Genomic DNA, 12374 nt, shown 5'->3' on the forward strand with positions numbered 1-12374 from the left:
TCTGTAAAGAAACACGCGCGACGGGACTGTCTCTGCGGCTCTTGTGTTGCGGCTGCAAATCGGCGTCCTTCTCAGCAGTGTAATGCACTCCGAGCGATTACGCGCCGAGACGCCCAACCACCGGCAGAAAACTCGTGTGGACTTTCTTCCAGAAACGCCTGAGGCTACGGCAATGCGCAGTACCTTCCTGCCACCCGCCTACCCCCCCGCCCCAGCAGCAGGAGAGCATGCCTGGCCACATGTGTACACTTGCGTGTATGTAGAAGTAATTGTACGAGGTCGCTGACTTGGGGGCGCTCTACTTCTACTTCGCAAACGGACTCTTAGTTCCCAAAGCCATTCTTGCAGTGACGTACATGTTTGGCTCACTGACCAAGTACTTCCTCTATATATGCATGAAGCACTTCCGCCGAGGGTATGTACAGTGGATAAGTAGATACAAGTATTCGCATTGCTCCACGCCCTCTTTCGGACTCTTTCTTTTGGAGTCAGTTCAGCCGCTCGAGCGCCTTTTGGATGCAGAGTTTCTTCCACGACGCCAAAAGCTTCTTGTCTTCGTCTTTAGAGGTCTCGGCCTCCTTCGTCTTCTCGGCGAGCAGCGCCTGCACGACGCGCATGTACTCGTTCCTTGCCGGCGCCGCCTGAAGGAGCACATGGTTTTCCGTCAGCATCTTCACGAACAAGTCGGTGGAGGCATCGATCTCTTGCGCGTCATCCTTCAGCGGGAACCTGCAGCGACGACCAGCCCACAAGCACGCAAGCAGCGTGCAACTCTGGCGCACACACGCGCCAGCGGACAGGAAGACTAGGATACGTGTGGGTACGTGGCGAGTCAGTCATTAACCCGGACGGTACACAGGAGAAAGTGAAGCGCATAACTACGCGGCTGAGCCTACAGCACAGACCAACAAAGTGGAGCGAGGGGGCTGCGTGAGGCTAACACGCCGACGCGCAGATGACCCGCAAAAGCAGACAGAGCTTCACCCACACAGGCAAAGGGACAGCAAGACACACTTCGTGCAGGCAACACGCCTGCGCTTCGCCTTGAGGGTGCCTACCATCTGCTCAGCAGCTGCGTGAAAATCGTCGTCGCGGCACTGGGGCTGGGCCCCTGCTGCTCGAGTTCGCGCGTGTAGAGGAGGACGACCTTCAACAGCGCACACGCCGCGCAGTCCGCGGCCGACCGCCCTTCTTCCGTCTGAAGCACGGGCGACTGAAGGGCGCGAGTGAGCGCTTCTCGCGCGCCCGCGAGACGCGGGAGGAACAGCTCGCGGCTGTTCACTGCGCAGGCCCCTGCACGCAAGCACATGCAGCCCGCGAAAAACGCGAAAAAGACTAAAAACGCACGTCGTGGACCTCTTCCGCCGCGAGCGAGACCGCGAGAGGAGGCCGACCGCTCGTCGACGTGGCTGCCTCCTCTGCGTGGCCGGTTTAGACCGCTGGCGCCCCCGACTCCTCGCTGAAGCCGCCGCCGCCCCGCCTCCCCCCAATCCTTCGCTCTGAGTGCCGTGTTCGAGGCGCGTCGCGCCTTTCCCCCGCTTCTCTTCGCTGTTGTGTGTGCGTACCGATTCCGTAGGCCGCGGCGCTGACGGAGTAGAGGTCTTCGTTTGTCAGCGCATCCGAGGGCGGGCAGACCGCGAGGAGCGCCGCAGGCAGGTACACTTCGCCGTACGCTTTGCCAGCTGCTTCGCCGCCAAAGTTGATGGCGTCCGCGAAGATGCACAACGCAGCGACCTAGAGACGTAATCGAAATTCGAGAGAACAGAACGGCAACCGACCGTTGTGGGACGGAAAAAAACCGAAAAACGCCAACGCGCACGCAGCGCTGGAGCGACGCGCCGCCGATATCAAGGGACGCGCAGCCGAGAGACACAGATGTGGCAGCAGAGGCAGCACCTCGAGCTTGAAGAGACACAAAACTGAAACGAAGCGAAAATCAGTGCAACGCGGAGCACAGGGCACAGACGGCGGAGGCAAGAGAATGACCAGGCACACACAAGCAGCACAATCAAGAAAAAATACGGTCACGTCGACCGCGAACAAAACAGAAGACCAAGCAAGAAACTCCGACCGAGTAGCAAGGTATAACGCGAGAGGCAAGGTGTGGAACCTCACGCAAACGCGTGCAGCTGAGATGCGAGGAAACGAAACAAGACGTGCTGCCTCACCTTTCCTCCAGGGTTCGCTTTCTCGTGGGCCAGCAGCGCCCCAAACGGCATCTTCAGGTGCGCGTCGAAAAACGGCAGACACTCCGCTCCGTACAGCTGAAAACACGCACCCGAGGACACCCCACGGCAAATGAAGAAGATTCCTAAAAGGCCACCGCCAATTATCCCCTATATTTCTCCTTCGGATGCGCAGAGCAGAGGAATATTTATGCATATATATATATATATATATATATATATATGTATAGAGGGGTATATCCGTACGAGCATGCGTGTAGATGACGATGGAGAGAGACCCGAGTGGATAATTACGAAGCACGGCAAGGTGACCTTTTCGGAAAGGTAAACTTCGCTGGCGCTTCAGTAGTTCTGTGTGTTCTGCAGTCTCCTCGACTGTTTGCTATAGCCTTTCTCCCCCGAGCTCTCCAGGACTCTCACCTTGCAGAGAGCGCCCGCCGTTTGCATGACTGCGTCATACGCGTCTGCAGCTGCTTCGGTCTGCTCTTCTTCGTCCTCGTCGACGTTCTGAAATAACACCAGGCGAAGAACAGGAAGTTCACGTTCGCTGTCGCGCAGCAAAATTATCTCGAGCGGCGCCTCAACGGAATTCTCCGAAGACGCACCATACACTCGTAGAGATTGATCTAAACGCTACAACATGCACGCAACTGAGCGTACGTAAAGGCCCCGAAAACCCAACGCGGGCGGTCGATGCGATGCCGTGAAACGTTGCTGGCAACGCAGCGTGAGCGCAGACGGACATATACCGAGGAGGCGCTTGTACGAGTGCTGGCCTACGCCTCGAAACGCCCAGGGCTGTACAGACTCCTCCGAAGCCCCCGGGTCTTACCTCCCACTCGTCGTCTTCGCCTTCTGCCGCCGCCAAAGCCTCGTACTCCTGCGTGAGAATTCTGAACACCCACAACCAAAGACGCGACGAAACAGGTCTTCTCAGCTCGAACAGCGCTCCACACCTCTCGACCTTGCCGCGCACGGAGGTACCGGTCTCCACAGAGATCGCCAACAAGGCTCTCTATATACATCACGAATATATATAATAAATTTCGCATGCACAGGCGAGACGGCGAACGCGTCCGGCACCCAAGTGCTCGCTCTGCCACTCTGTTTCTCGATCCCTTCCAGTGGTCGGTATCATCCGCGGCTTGAACCCTAAACCCTAAAACGCTCTGCGTGGCCTGTCTCGTTCACGTCGCCTCCCTATCGCTTTTTCACTCCCGTCTCCTTCGGTTTGTTTCTATCGCCTCACGGAATGATCGCACGTCCCATTGCCTCGAAGATCTTGGCCAAGAACTCGCGTCTCTGCTCTGCGTTGAAGATCGCGTCTGCCGCGTACGCCCCGCTATCTGCGGCGGCGTCGCCGAGCGTGCGCTGTGCGTCCCGCCGCTCTTTTTCCTTCATCAGGTTCTCCAGGAGACGCGTCGCAGCCGGCAGGACGAAGCCGCTGACGTGGCGCGAGTTGTTTTCTTTGATCTCCTCGACGACGAACAACAGGGCCTCGCGCGACAGCCGCACGAACTCCGCGAAGTTCGTTGTGACCAGGCAATTCACAACCGACGGCAACGCCTGAAACGCGGCACAAACCACCCGGTACGACCACGCGTGAAAACGGGCACTCCGCCTGCATACAGGAGCACGGATACATATGCATCCACACACTGACATATCTATAAATATATACACATAATATCGGTATATGGCTGGATGTGTTCGCCTCACACCACGTAAACGCATCCTTTCCGCCGGAGACGGAGTCTTGGTAAGAGGAAGGAACCCCCTTCTGAGCCGCACTCGGCTGCTGTTCTCTGGGGCATGAGCGCTGCATTCGCCGCCAAACGACGCGGGTCTAGAACTACGCACATATGCACGACCGCGCGCATGCAACCGTTCAGCGAGCGCTCGCGTTTCTGTCCTTGGATTTTCGTCGCCCTTCATGTCGCCGCGCAGGCCCTGGAGGCTTGCGCGTGTTTGGTCTCACCTCGTAGGCTTCTTGCCGCACCATCGCGAACTGCGCGCTGCACTCCGGCCGAATTGCCTTCGCCCACTCGCACGCGAACATCGGCGGCAGCTGGCCGCCCGAACGACCCGCCAGCGAGCCGAGGAGGCGCAGCGCCGCACACTTCTCTTCGACAGCCGCCTGGGAAATGAGACACATGCAGGAAAACATCGCAGCGAATTCGGCGGGCAGCGTGGAACGAACGCGAAGAACAAACCACCGAGCAGATATCGCTGGCCTAGGGACGACAGAGGTACCTAGCGGCTCGTCGGACAACGCCGCGTACGGACACAGTGCAGCCGCGGTGTGATACAGTGAGCGCAGGCAGACGAGGGGACTGGAACTCAGCCACGGAAGCCGGTAGGTTGCAGAAACGAGAACCAACCGTTAAATTTGTAAGAGCCGAGCTTTCACACAGAGCAGGCGACCAACCTTGCACAGAGGCATCGCAGAAGCAAAACTATCCGATACGGAGACCAGAGGACACCGACGAGGGATGTGGAGGTCAAACTCTCAACATAAACGACCGGGGAGCTCAACTCGGGGACCTTCAAGAAACCAAACATGCAAGACCGGGTAAGCTAGAGTCCGCCTGACACCCAGCCTTTCTTCGGACATGCAGCCCTCGCGTGTTTCGTCTAGTTCAACGTGGCTTTCTGGCCTACCGTGTTGATGGAAATGACTGTCTGTCTGCCACACTTGTCTGTAATATTCACAGTCGAGATGCGGCCCTCTTCGCTGATCTTCGCGCCAGCCTCCTCGCCCGCGGAGATCGCCTCAGCAAAGTTGCACTGAGAAACTCAAAAAGTCCAAAACGTGAAGAGACTCTCTCGATGCTAGGTATCAGGAAAAGGAAAACTCATCTGACATATTTATTCATACATATAGCAAAAAGTGGAGAGATGAGAGCCGCTTTCTGCGAGCGACACCTGCAAGGCCGTCCCCCTCGGTGGCATTGCATAAGGCCCCAGCTGGCCAGAGAGAAAGCGTCTGCCTGGAGCCTGAAAGCCCGCAAGTGTGTCTAAGGCTGTATGAGTCTAGTCTGATGCATGCACGACGCAGCCAGGAGCCACGGAAGCGGGGATGCAATCATATATATATGTGAATATATATATTTGGGGGCGAACCTGCGTTAGACTGGCTCGTACCTCAGCGTGCTGCTGAACCTTTGCGAGAATAATAGGCGAGATCGCCGGCAGGAACGGCAGGGCGGCAGCGCCCATGACGCGCGTGGTTTCGCCCACGGCCTCGAGGGCCGTCGCCTGCAGGGACGCGCCAGCAGTCCCGTCTGCGCAGACCCGCTGCAGCTCGATGAGACGCTCGAGCAGCCACGCGGCGTCCTGAAAACAAAGAAAGCGTCATCAGCCGCGGAACGCGTTCCAGGAGGGAGGGCACTCCAAGTTTTGCGCGAAGGGGTTGGCGTTCTTGAGCAATCGGAAAGTGCAGACAGACGCCCAACGAGGTAGGGACGCAGAACGGGCCGCCGCGAGTGCCACGCGCCAGGGCCGGCGGATTTCCCGCGGCCGCCGCTTGGAGTAGCGCCATTCAGAGCAAACGCGGCCAAAACAGCCTACCGTCGTCACCCGATCCGCTGCCAGTGCCTGCGTTCCAGGTTCTCAGGAGTTTGCCCTCTGGCGGACTTACGGGCGCGAAGACCTCCATGCCCACCGCAGCGGCGAGTGCGCCGGCGAACTCCACGACGGTCTCCAGGAGCGACGCGCCGTGCGCATGTGTTTGCAAGAAGGCCGCGAAGTCCACAGAGAGCAGGCGCCGCACCGCCCCCATGAAAAAGGAATAAAAACGCTGAAAGTGCTGCCCGCTCACCTGGGAACAAGCGAAGCCGGAAGTGAATGCCTCCTCGCATGCATATACCGATTTATATGTGGGGGGATGGAAAGGGCGCTAGAAATTCAGCGCGAGACGAGACATACACGAGAAGGAGCAGAAGACAATATATTCAAATGTATAAATCCGATGAGCCAACAGATTTGTACGTTACGGATGTACATATACAATTGCGGATGTTCACCGCTATTCATCAATCACCCTAAACCCTTATATATGCAGCTACATGTAGAGACAGAGATAGGTACAAAGCGAGCGACAAAGTGTGACTCAGCACGTCGTAAGCCACCACGCGGGCGTGCGTATATATACACAAATATACATATATATGCATATATATATATATGTGAAGTCCACGTCGAGTGTGGAAGAATACCGTACTTGCGCGAGAACTGAGCCGACGGCGAGGGCGAGTTCCTGCGTCTGGGCGTCGCTGCTGTCGCAGAGCGGCACGACAGCTGCAGGAAGCATCAGCGGAGAATGACTGATAAACATGAACGCGTTGGGGTGGAAGGGGTCGAACTTCGTTCCCTCGCGGACTTCGCACAACCGCAGGCAAACGGGCAAAACACGCGGCGCAGTTCTCAGGGGTTCTCAGGGCCACGGATTGCATGCGCCCACCGACAGGATACACAGAGGCATATGCACGCGTCCATTCGCACACGCAGAAGGCAAGATAGACAAAGCTCTCTACGACTGCAGTCTCTACGCTCAATACATACACATGGGTAAAATGCATATATCAGTAGATCAATATGCTTACGCACACATGCGCATACAATATTGAGGGGGGCACAGAGACGTGCGCACAGACATGTAAGCTAGACTGAAAGTCGTTTGCGGCGGCAGGCACCGGCCGCGTACCGTTTTGCAGGGCGGCGTCGATGTAGGGCGACAGCTGAGCGGAGGCAGCACATCGACGGAAATACGCAAATAGCGCAGTGTGTTGCGTCTTGCATACATCCTAAGCAGCCACTGAGCGGCTGAAGAGGAGATCCGCGCTCATGAGCATTCTCCGGCGACCCCTCCAGAACGCTTGTGCGTGCCGTTGGTGTTCTCTGTCGCTCTCCGCCAGCCTCCCTTTCCTCCTTCGCCCTTGTCGCATTTTACCCGTTTCCTCTTTACCTGTTCGTAAACCTTATCGTTCATCGCTTTGCAGTCTTCGTCTTCGCCTTCTCCCGCAAAGTTCGAGAAGAACTCAGCGACCGCCTGCAGGCCCTTTCTCCGGCAGCGGTTGTTCGTTTCTCTCTGCAGCGCCTCAAGCATCTTCTCCAACAGGTTTTTCTCTCGCTCTGTCACAACGTCGCCCTCGCGCTCGTCTTCTTGCAAGAGGAAGCACAGGCAGTTGAGAGCCGCCCAGCGCAGGCGCGCATGAGGGCTGCTCAGGCGCAGAAGACAGACCGAAATCACCTGCACGAAAACAGAAAAAAGACCGCCATGCTCCGCACCGTAACAGGCAATAGAGACAAATGTTAGCCTGGCGGTCGGTCGCTTTGTTTTCTCCCGGTGTTTATTTTTTGTTGTTTTTTTGAAATTTACCTCGTCGGCGTGCCTCATGACCCCCGCGCTGCTGTGCTCCTCCTCGAGCAGCGCCGCGAGAAGCGACAAAGCCGCAAGGTGCCGCTGCCAGTCATCCGAGGCGAAGAAGGCCGTGCAAATCTGCAGAAGCATCTCCAAGACTGCGTCGCTGTCTGCAGACACGAACTCGACACGCGGCAGCTGGCGGACTGACAGCCACGACGCATGCGCAGGAAAAGGCAAACCCGAGACCACCGCCGCCGCCTGCCTATCGCCAAGAGCCCCAGAGCGAATGGCGTCGAAACGTTAGAGTCTCGAAGGTGCAAGGAAAAAAACTCGAGGCGAATACGAAAAGAGCAAGCGGCGGAGACACCTTTGGGAGCAGAGGCGTCCGCGCGCGAAACGTACTTAGCCGCTCTGCGACGCGCGTCGCGAGGAGGAGGGCCTCCTGAGAGAGATCCTCTTCATCGTCGTCTTCCTCCTCCCGCTCCTTCGCCCCCCAAGCCTCCTCGTCGCCCGCCACGAGGCCGCAGCACTCCGCCAGAACCTCCAGCAGCGGCCTCACGACGTTCAGATTCTGAGCCACACGCAAACCGAAGCATGCGGTAACAAAGACCTTCAAGATCTAAACCAGTAGTCCAACTCGTAGTATGTACTCCCCAGAAAAAGGCAGCTTGCATGAACCCAGAAACTTTCAAACCCGCAAGCGCCACACCAAGAGATGCAAGGCGTCCCTCGGCTGACTTCACGAGAGAAGAAAGACGAGACTCAGGCAGGCACCAGTCCGCCCACACAGCTCACCCCCTCCACCCCAAACTGTGAAAAGCACGACAAGAAACCGCAGGTATTTCCACCTCCGTGAGGAAGTCTGCGGCGCCACAGGAAGGGTCGATTCGGCCAAAGTGCAAGCGGACCTCCGCCTCTGTCTGAAAGCCTGAGCTGAGAGCTCCGCAGCCGCTGAAGCGCCGCTTCGTCTGGCAGGAGCCCCCCTCGCTGAAAACAGAACGAGAGGGCTCATGCAGCACGTGCCGCCGTCTTTATGTCTCCCGCGGAAGAAATGCTCAAACTAGGCAGCTGATGCATTCACAGATTTTTACTGACGCCAAAAGTGGCTAAACTCCCGCGAGACTCGACACCCTACACTCCAGCAGATTGGAACCGCGCACAGAGGAGCGTCCTGCACGTAGACAAAACCCAGCTGCGCACGAGAGCCTTAAATGCATACGTATATATATGTAGATGCACACTTCACAGGTGCATGCATTCCGTAGACCACATGTATACGCATATACGTAGATATCTACATGCTCATTCAAATGCGTAGGTGAATACCTTTTTGGCCCATTTGGGGGCGCTGATGACGGCGGAGACGGCGAGCTGGAGGGCGACGGTTTTGACATCCGCGGCGCCCTGCTTGTCGTCGCAGCGGTTTTCGGCGTTCGGGGCGCCAACTGCGACTTGCACGACGAGCTGCAGCAGCCGCGGGTGTTGCCCGGCGAAGAACTGCGGGAGGGTCTCCGCAAGCTGCTGGGACGGGATGAAGAGCGCCGCTGAGGGGTTCTCGAAGAGTGCCGAAAGCAGCAGCGGAGCGAGTTCACAGAAAGACGCCCGCAGAGGCGAGTTCGGAGGCAAGCTGCACAGGCCGTCGAGCCACAAGCGAGCGAGGGCATGCAGACGCGAACGCCGGCGCCGCAGAAAGGGAGCAGATGTGCAGAGAAACGCGAAAACGAGCGAGGCGCGACACCGGCTCAACTGAAGTCTATGGCAATCAGACCTAAAGGAAATCGGCGTGTAGGCAACGAGAGCAGACACGCTCATGGCCTAACGAAGAGAAAACTGACAACCGCAGGGCGACAGGCGCACGAGACAGTAACACACGGATACCTCAAAAGAAGGAAGAGGAACAAGGTGTCCTGAGCAGCGGGCACAGGACGAAAGCCTGAAGCGTCCTTTGATTCCCTCCCTTGCTTCTTACCTGCTCACACACGTTGCCAGCGCATCGAGCGCGGCCGCCATTGAGCCCTGCAAGCCCAGAAAAGACGGCGGGATTTCAAAGTTTTCTACGTGAAACTCAAGAGAGGCGCAGCATTCTTCTCTCTCTTCTGTTCGTCCCTTTGAAAACGCTCAGTGACTTCTGTGTCTATCCGTTTACAGCCCTGCAGCTTGTTTTTTCGCCCTCAGCTTGGTAACCCGTTCCCACTGCCAGCGCGCTTGCTTCGGTTCGCCTTTGCCTCAGTCCTGAGCCTGCCTGCGCGCGTTGCCGGAACCCAAAACCCTGAAACGTAAACGCGATTCTTCTCCGCCGATGCCTTGCTCGTCTGTGATCTCACGGCAGCGTCCTCTTGCGCCTGGCTCCTCCGCCTGTCTCTGCGAGGCGCCGCGCCTCGCGTCTGCCGCTCACCTCCACGTCTTTGTCGCTCTGCGAGCCTTTTTGTTGAAGCGCGCAGGCAATCTTCTTCCTGAGGTTCGCTGCATGCATCTGCGTCAGACTCGCGCCGATGTCTTTGTCCTCGCAGAGACGGTCGAGGAGCCGAAAGAGCGCCGCGGCCGTCTGCGGTGGCCCCAGCTCGGGCTCCGCCAGCCAGCGACCGACGACCGTGCAGGGCGCGTCCTCGAGAGCTGAAGAGAACAGCAGAGAGACACACTGCAACGCAGCCTCCAGCGACGGCACACCCGCCAGATGCGCGCGCCAAACATGTGCGAATCGACAGCGTGTGCGCTGGGGCGGCGAAGGGGTTGGGGGTCCCTGTCGCGCCGTGCTCCGCACCCCCTCTTTCGCTTTGCCGCCTCGCCGCCCTTCTACTGCATCCCCCCCGCGTTTCTTTCTCTCGTCCCTCGCGGAGTTCGCGCTCGCTGCGCCTCTCTCTCCTCGCATTTGCCCTTCTCTCTGCGCATTCCGTCGCCCCGGTCCTCCTCTCAGCTGGTTTCCCTGCCTGCCGCGACACGCGTGCAGTCATGCACGCCGACGCTCCAATTCTTCGCGAGCCCGTCGACTGCGCAAGGCTGCCCAACTCCGTTCAGCGCCTAACAATCTCGCCCGCTGTCGCGGTGGCTCGCGCCAGCTCTCCGGGCCTCGTTCTTGCTGCCCTAGGGACTTGGGCGCGCCCCGCGGCCCGCGGTGAGTCTCAGCTCCCTAGAGGGTCGTCCGCTGCGTACTTCGCATCTGCTTCTTGCGCCAGACTTCCGCGGCGGCGTCAGCCGCGCTCTTCTTCACGAGGCCGTCGGGGCTCTGCAGGACAGCCTGGAGAAGACGCGTGAGTGCCTCCTGGAGGAGTGCGTCGCCCTCCGCGGCCGGCAGGCTCGCCTCGATCTCGCTCCAGCGCGACTGCAGACAGCGCCGCAGAAGAATCGCCGCGAGCTGCTGCTCGGCAGCCGTGGGCGCCTCCCGCACGCTCTGCGCGAGGACAGGCAGCAGCTGCGGAAGCGCCGCGCCGTTGATCGCCGCCTCGCTCGCCGACCGCACCGCATTGTCCGCCGACTGGAGGCCGCTCAGAGCCTGCGAAGAGAGGGCAAACCGGGCAAACACGGGCAAAGCGCTGCAAGAGAAGACGCGGGGGCGGGGGGGGGAGGGGGGGCGGAGGGCGAGACGCGGCAAAGGAAGGCGAGGTCGAAAGACGGAGACAGGGTGACCAAGTGTCCAGAGAAGAGACCGGCAGCGCCACGACACGAAAGGGGGGCCAGCGGGGTGAGAACGCAGCCCCTGCGTGCGAGAGACAGACAAGCAACGCAGAAAAAACAGAGAAAATCCAGAGAGGGCACAGGGTGGAGAAGGAGGGGGGGGACAGCGGAGGCATGCAGACCCGGGGCCCGTCTTACCTCATTGATGTTGGTGAGGGGTGGCTGCGCCATGATGGTTTGTGTGTATCAAGACAGCCGGGGAACGCAGACAGGGTTTCGGTTATTCTCTCGAGAGCGACGCTGCAAGCTTTTCACGAGAAAGCCAGTCGGCCTGGGCGACAGCGTGGCTCGCGGGAGCTGTGTAAGACGCCCGTCGCACGTGACCACGACAGCAGGCAAAAGAGCAAAGATGCGACTTCCAAGCTGCAGAGCGAAACGTCTGTCGGCTCTGTGCTCGCTCAGGGGGCCCGTGAGGCCTCTTCGGCTGCGCGACGGAGGGAGGGGAGAGAAGAAGCTGCTGGGAGGCGGAGAAGGAGCGAAACAGCGAGTAGCGAAGAGGAACCAACGAGGTAGAACGAGCGAGAAGCCGAGACAGACAACCGAATGAAAGGACTGGAAGACAGCGAAACCCAGCGAGGCGATCTGCTGGGATGCGTTGCAGACAGGCTGAGGCCAAGGAAAGCAGAGAAGACGCTGGCTCACGAGACTCAAACACGAAAGAAGCGGAAGATGTGCGAAGGTGTGCTGACGCAGATCAACGCGACAATAAAGACGAGGACGCGAGGCGGATCCACGACGTCGAGCTAGGCACGCCGCGCGTAGGGCGACCGGGAGAAGGGCACAGGAAACGGGGCGACGAGAGGAAAAACGAAAGGTGGGGAGTGCTCGCAATTCCTCTCTCGAGCCCAAATTCGCGATGGCGTAGACGGGTGCTCCTTCGTGGTGGTTGTCGATTGTCCTCGGATCCTGAGAAAAGCGCACGGAGCGCGGGGTCGGCGACGCAGAGACGGCGGGGGGCGGCAGGCGAAGAAATGTCTAGGGCAGCGGATGGGTAAGTGAAACGTCTGTCTGCTGCTGATGAGCCCAGTGGAAAGTCACGCGACTGACTGGACGAAGCCGTGCTGCTTCGCCCCTTCTTTCCTCAAAAAGGCCGGAGCAGAAGACACCCTCCGTTTGGAGAAAAGCGGGCGAAGCGGACGGTGTGCGTCTTC

The 12374-nt window shown here is 58.9% G+C and overlaps 1 protein-coding gene across 1 annotated transcript; it reads right to left on the reverse strand.

The window, feature by feature from the left end:
• Nucleotides 1-488: 488 nt before the first annotated feature.
• BESB_025680 (HEAT repeat-containing protein) lies at nt 489-11366 on the reverse strand (the record flags this gene model as incomplete). Its single annotated transcript, XM_029361248.1, has 21 exons — nt 489-729; nt 1059-1293; nt 1566-1734; nt 2169-2264; nt 2607-2693; nt 3019-3079; nt 3436-3752; nt 4165-4323; nt 4848-4973; nt 5331-5522; nt 5827-6006; nt 6409-6485; nt 6892-6925; nt 7153-7437; nt 7567-7718; nt 7954-8122; nt 8878-9178; nt 9521-9567; nt 9947-10164; nt 10702-11081; nt 11362-11366. 21 exons carry the CDS (start codon nt 11364-11366, stop codon nt 489-491), a joined length of 3531 nt encoding a protein of 1176 aa, XP_029215603.1.
• Between the last annotated feature and the right edge of the window lie 1008 nt (nt 11367-12374).

This window comes from Besnoitia besnoiti (genome assembly GCF_002563875.1).
Source record: "Besnoitia besnoiti strain Bb-Ger1 chromosome Unknown contig00014, whole genome shotgun sequence".
NCBI lineage: Eukaryota > Apicomplexa > Conoidasida > Eucoccidiorida > Sarcocystidae > Besnoitia > Besnoitia besnoiti.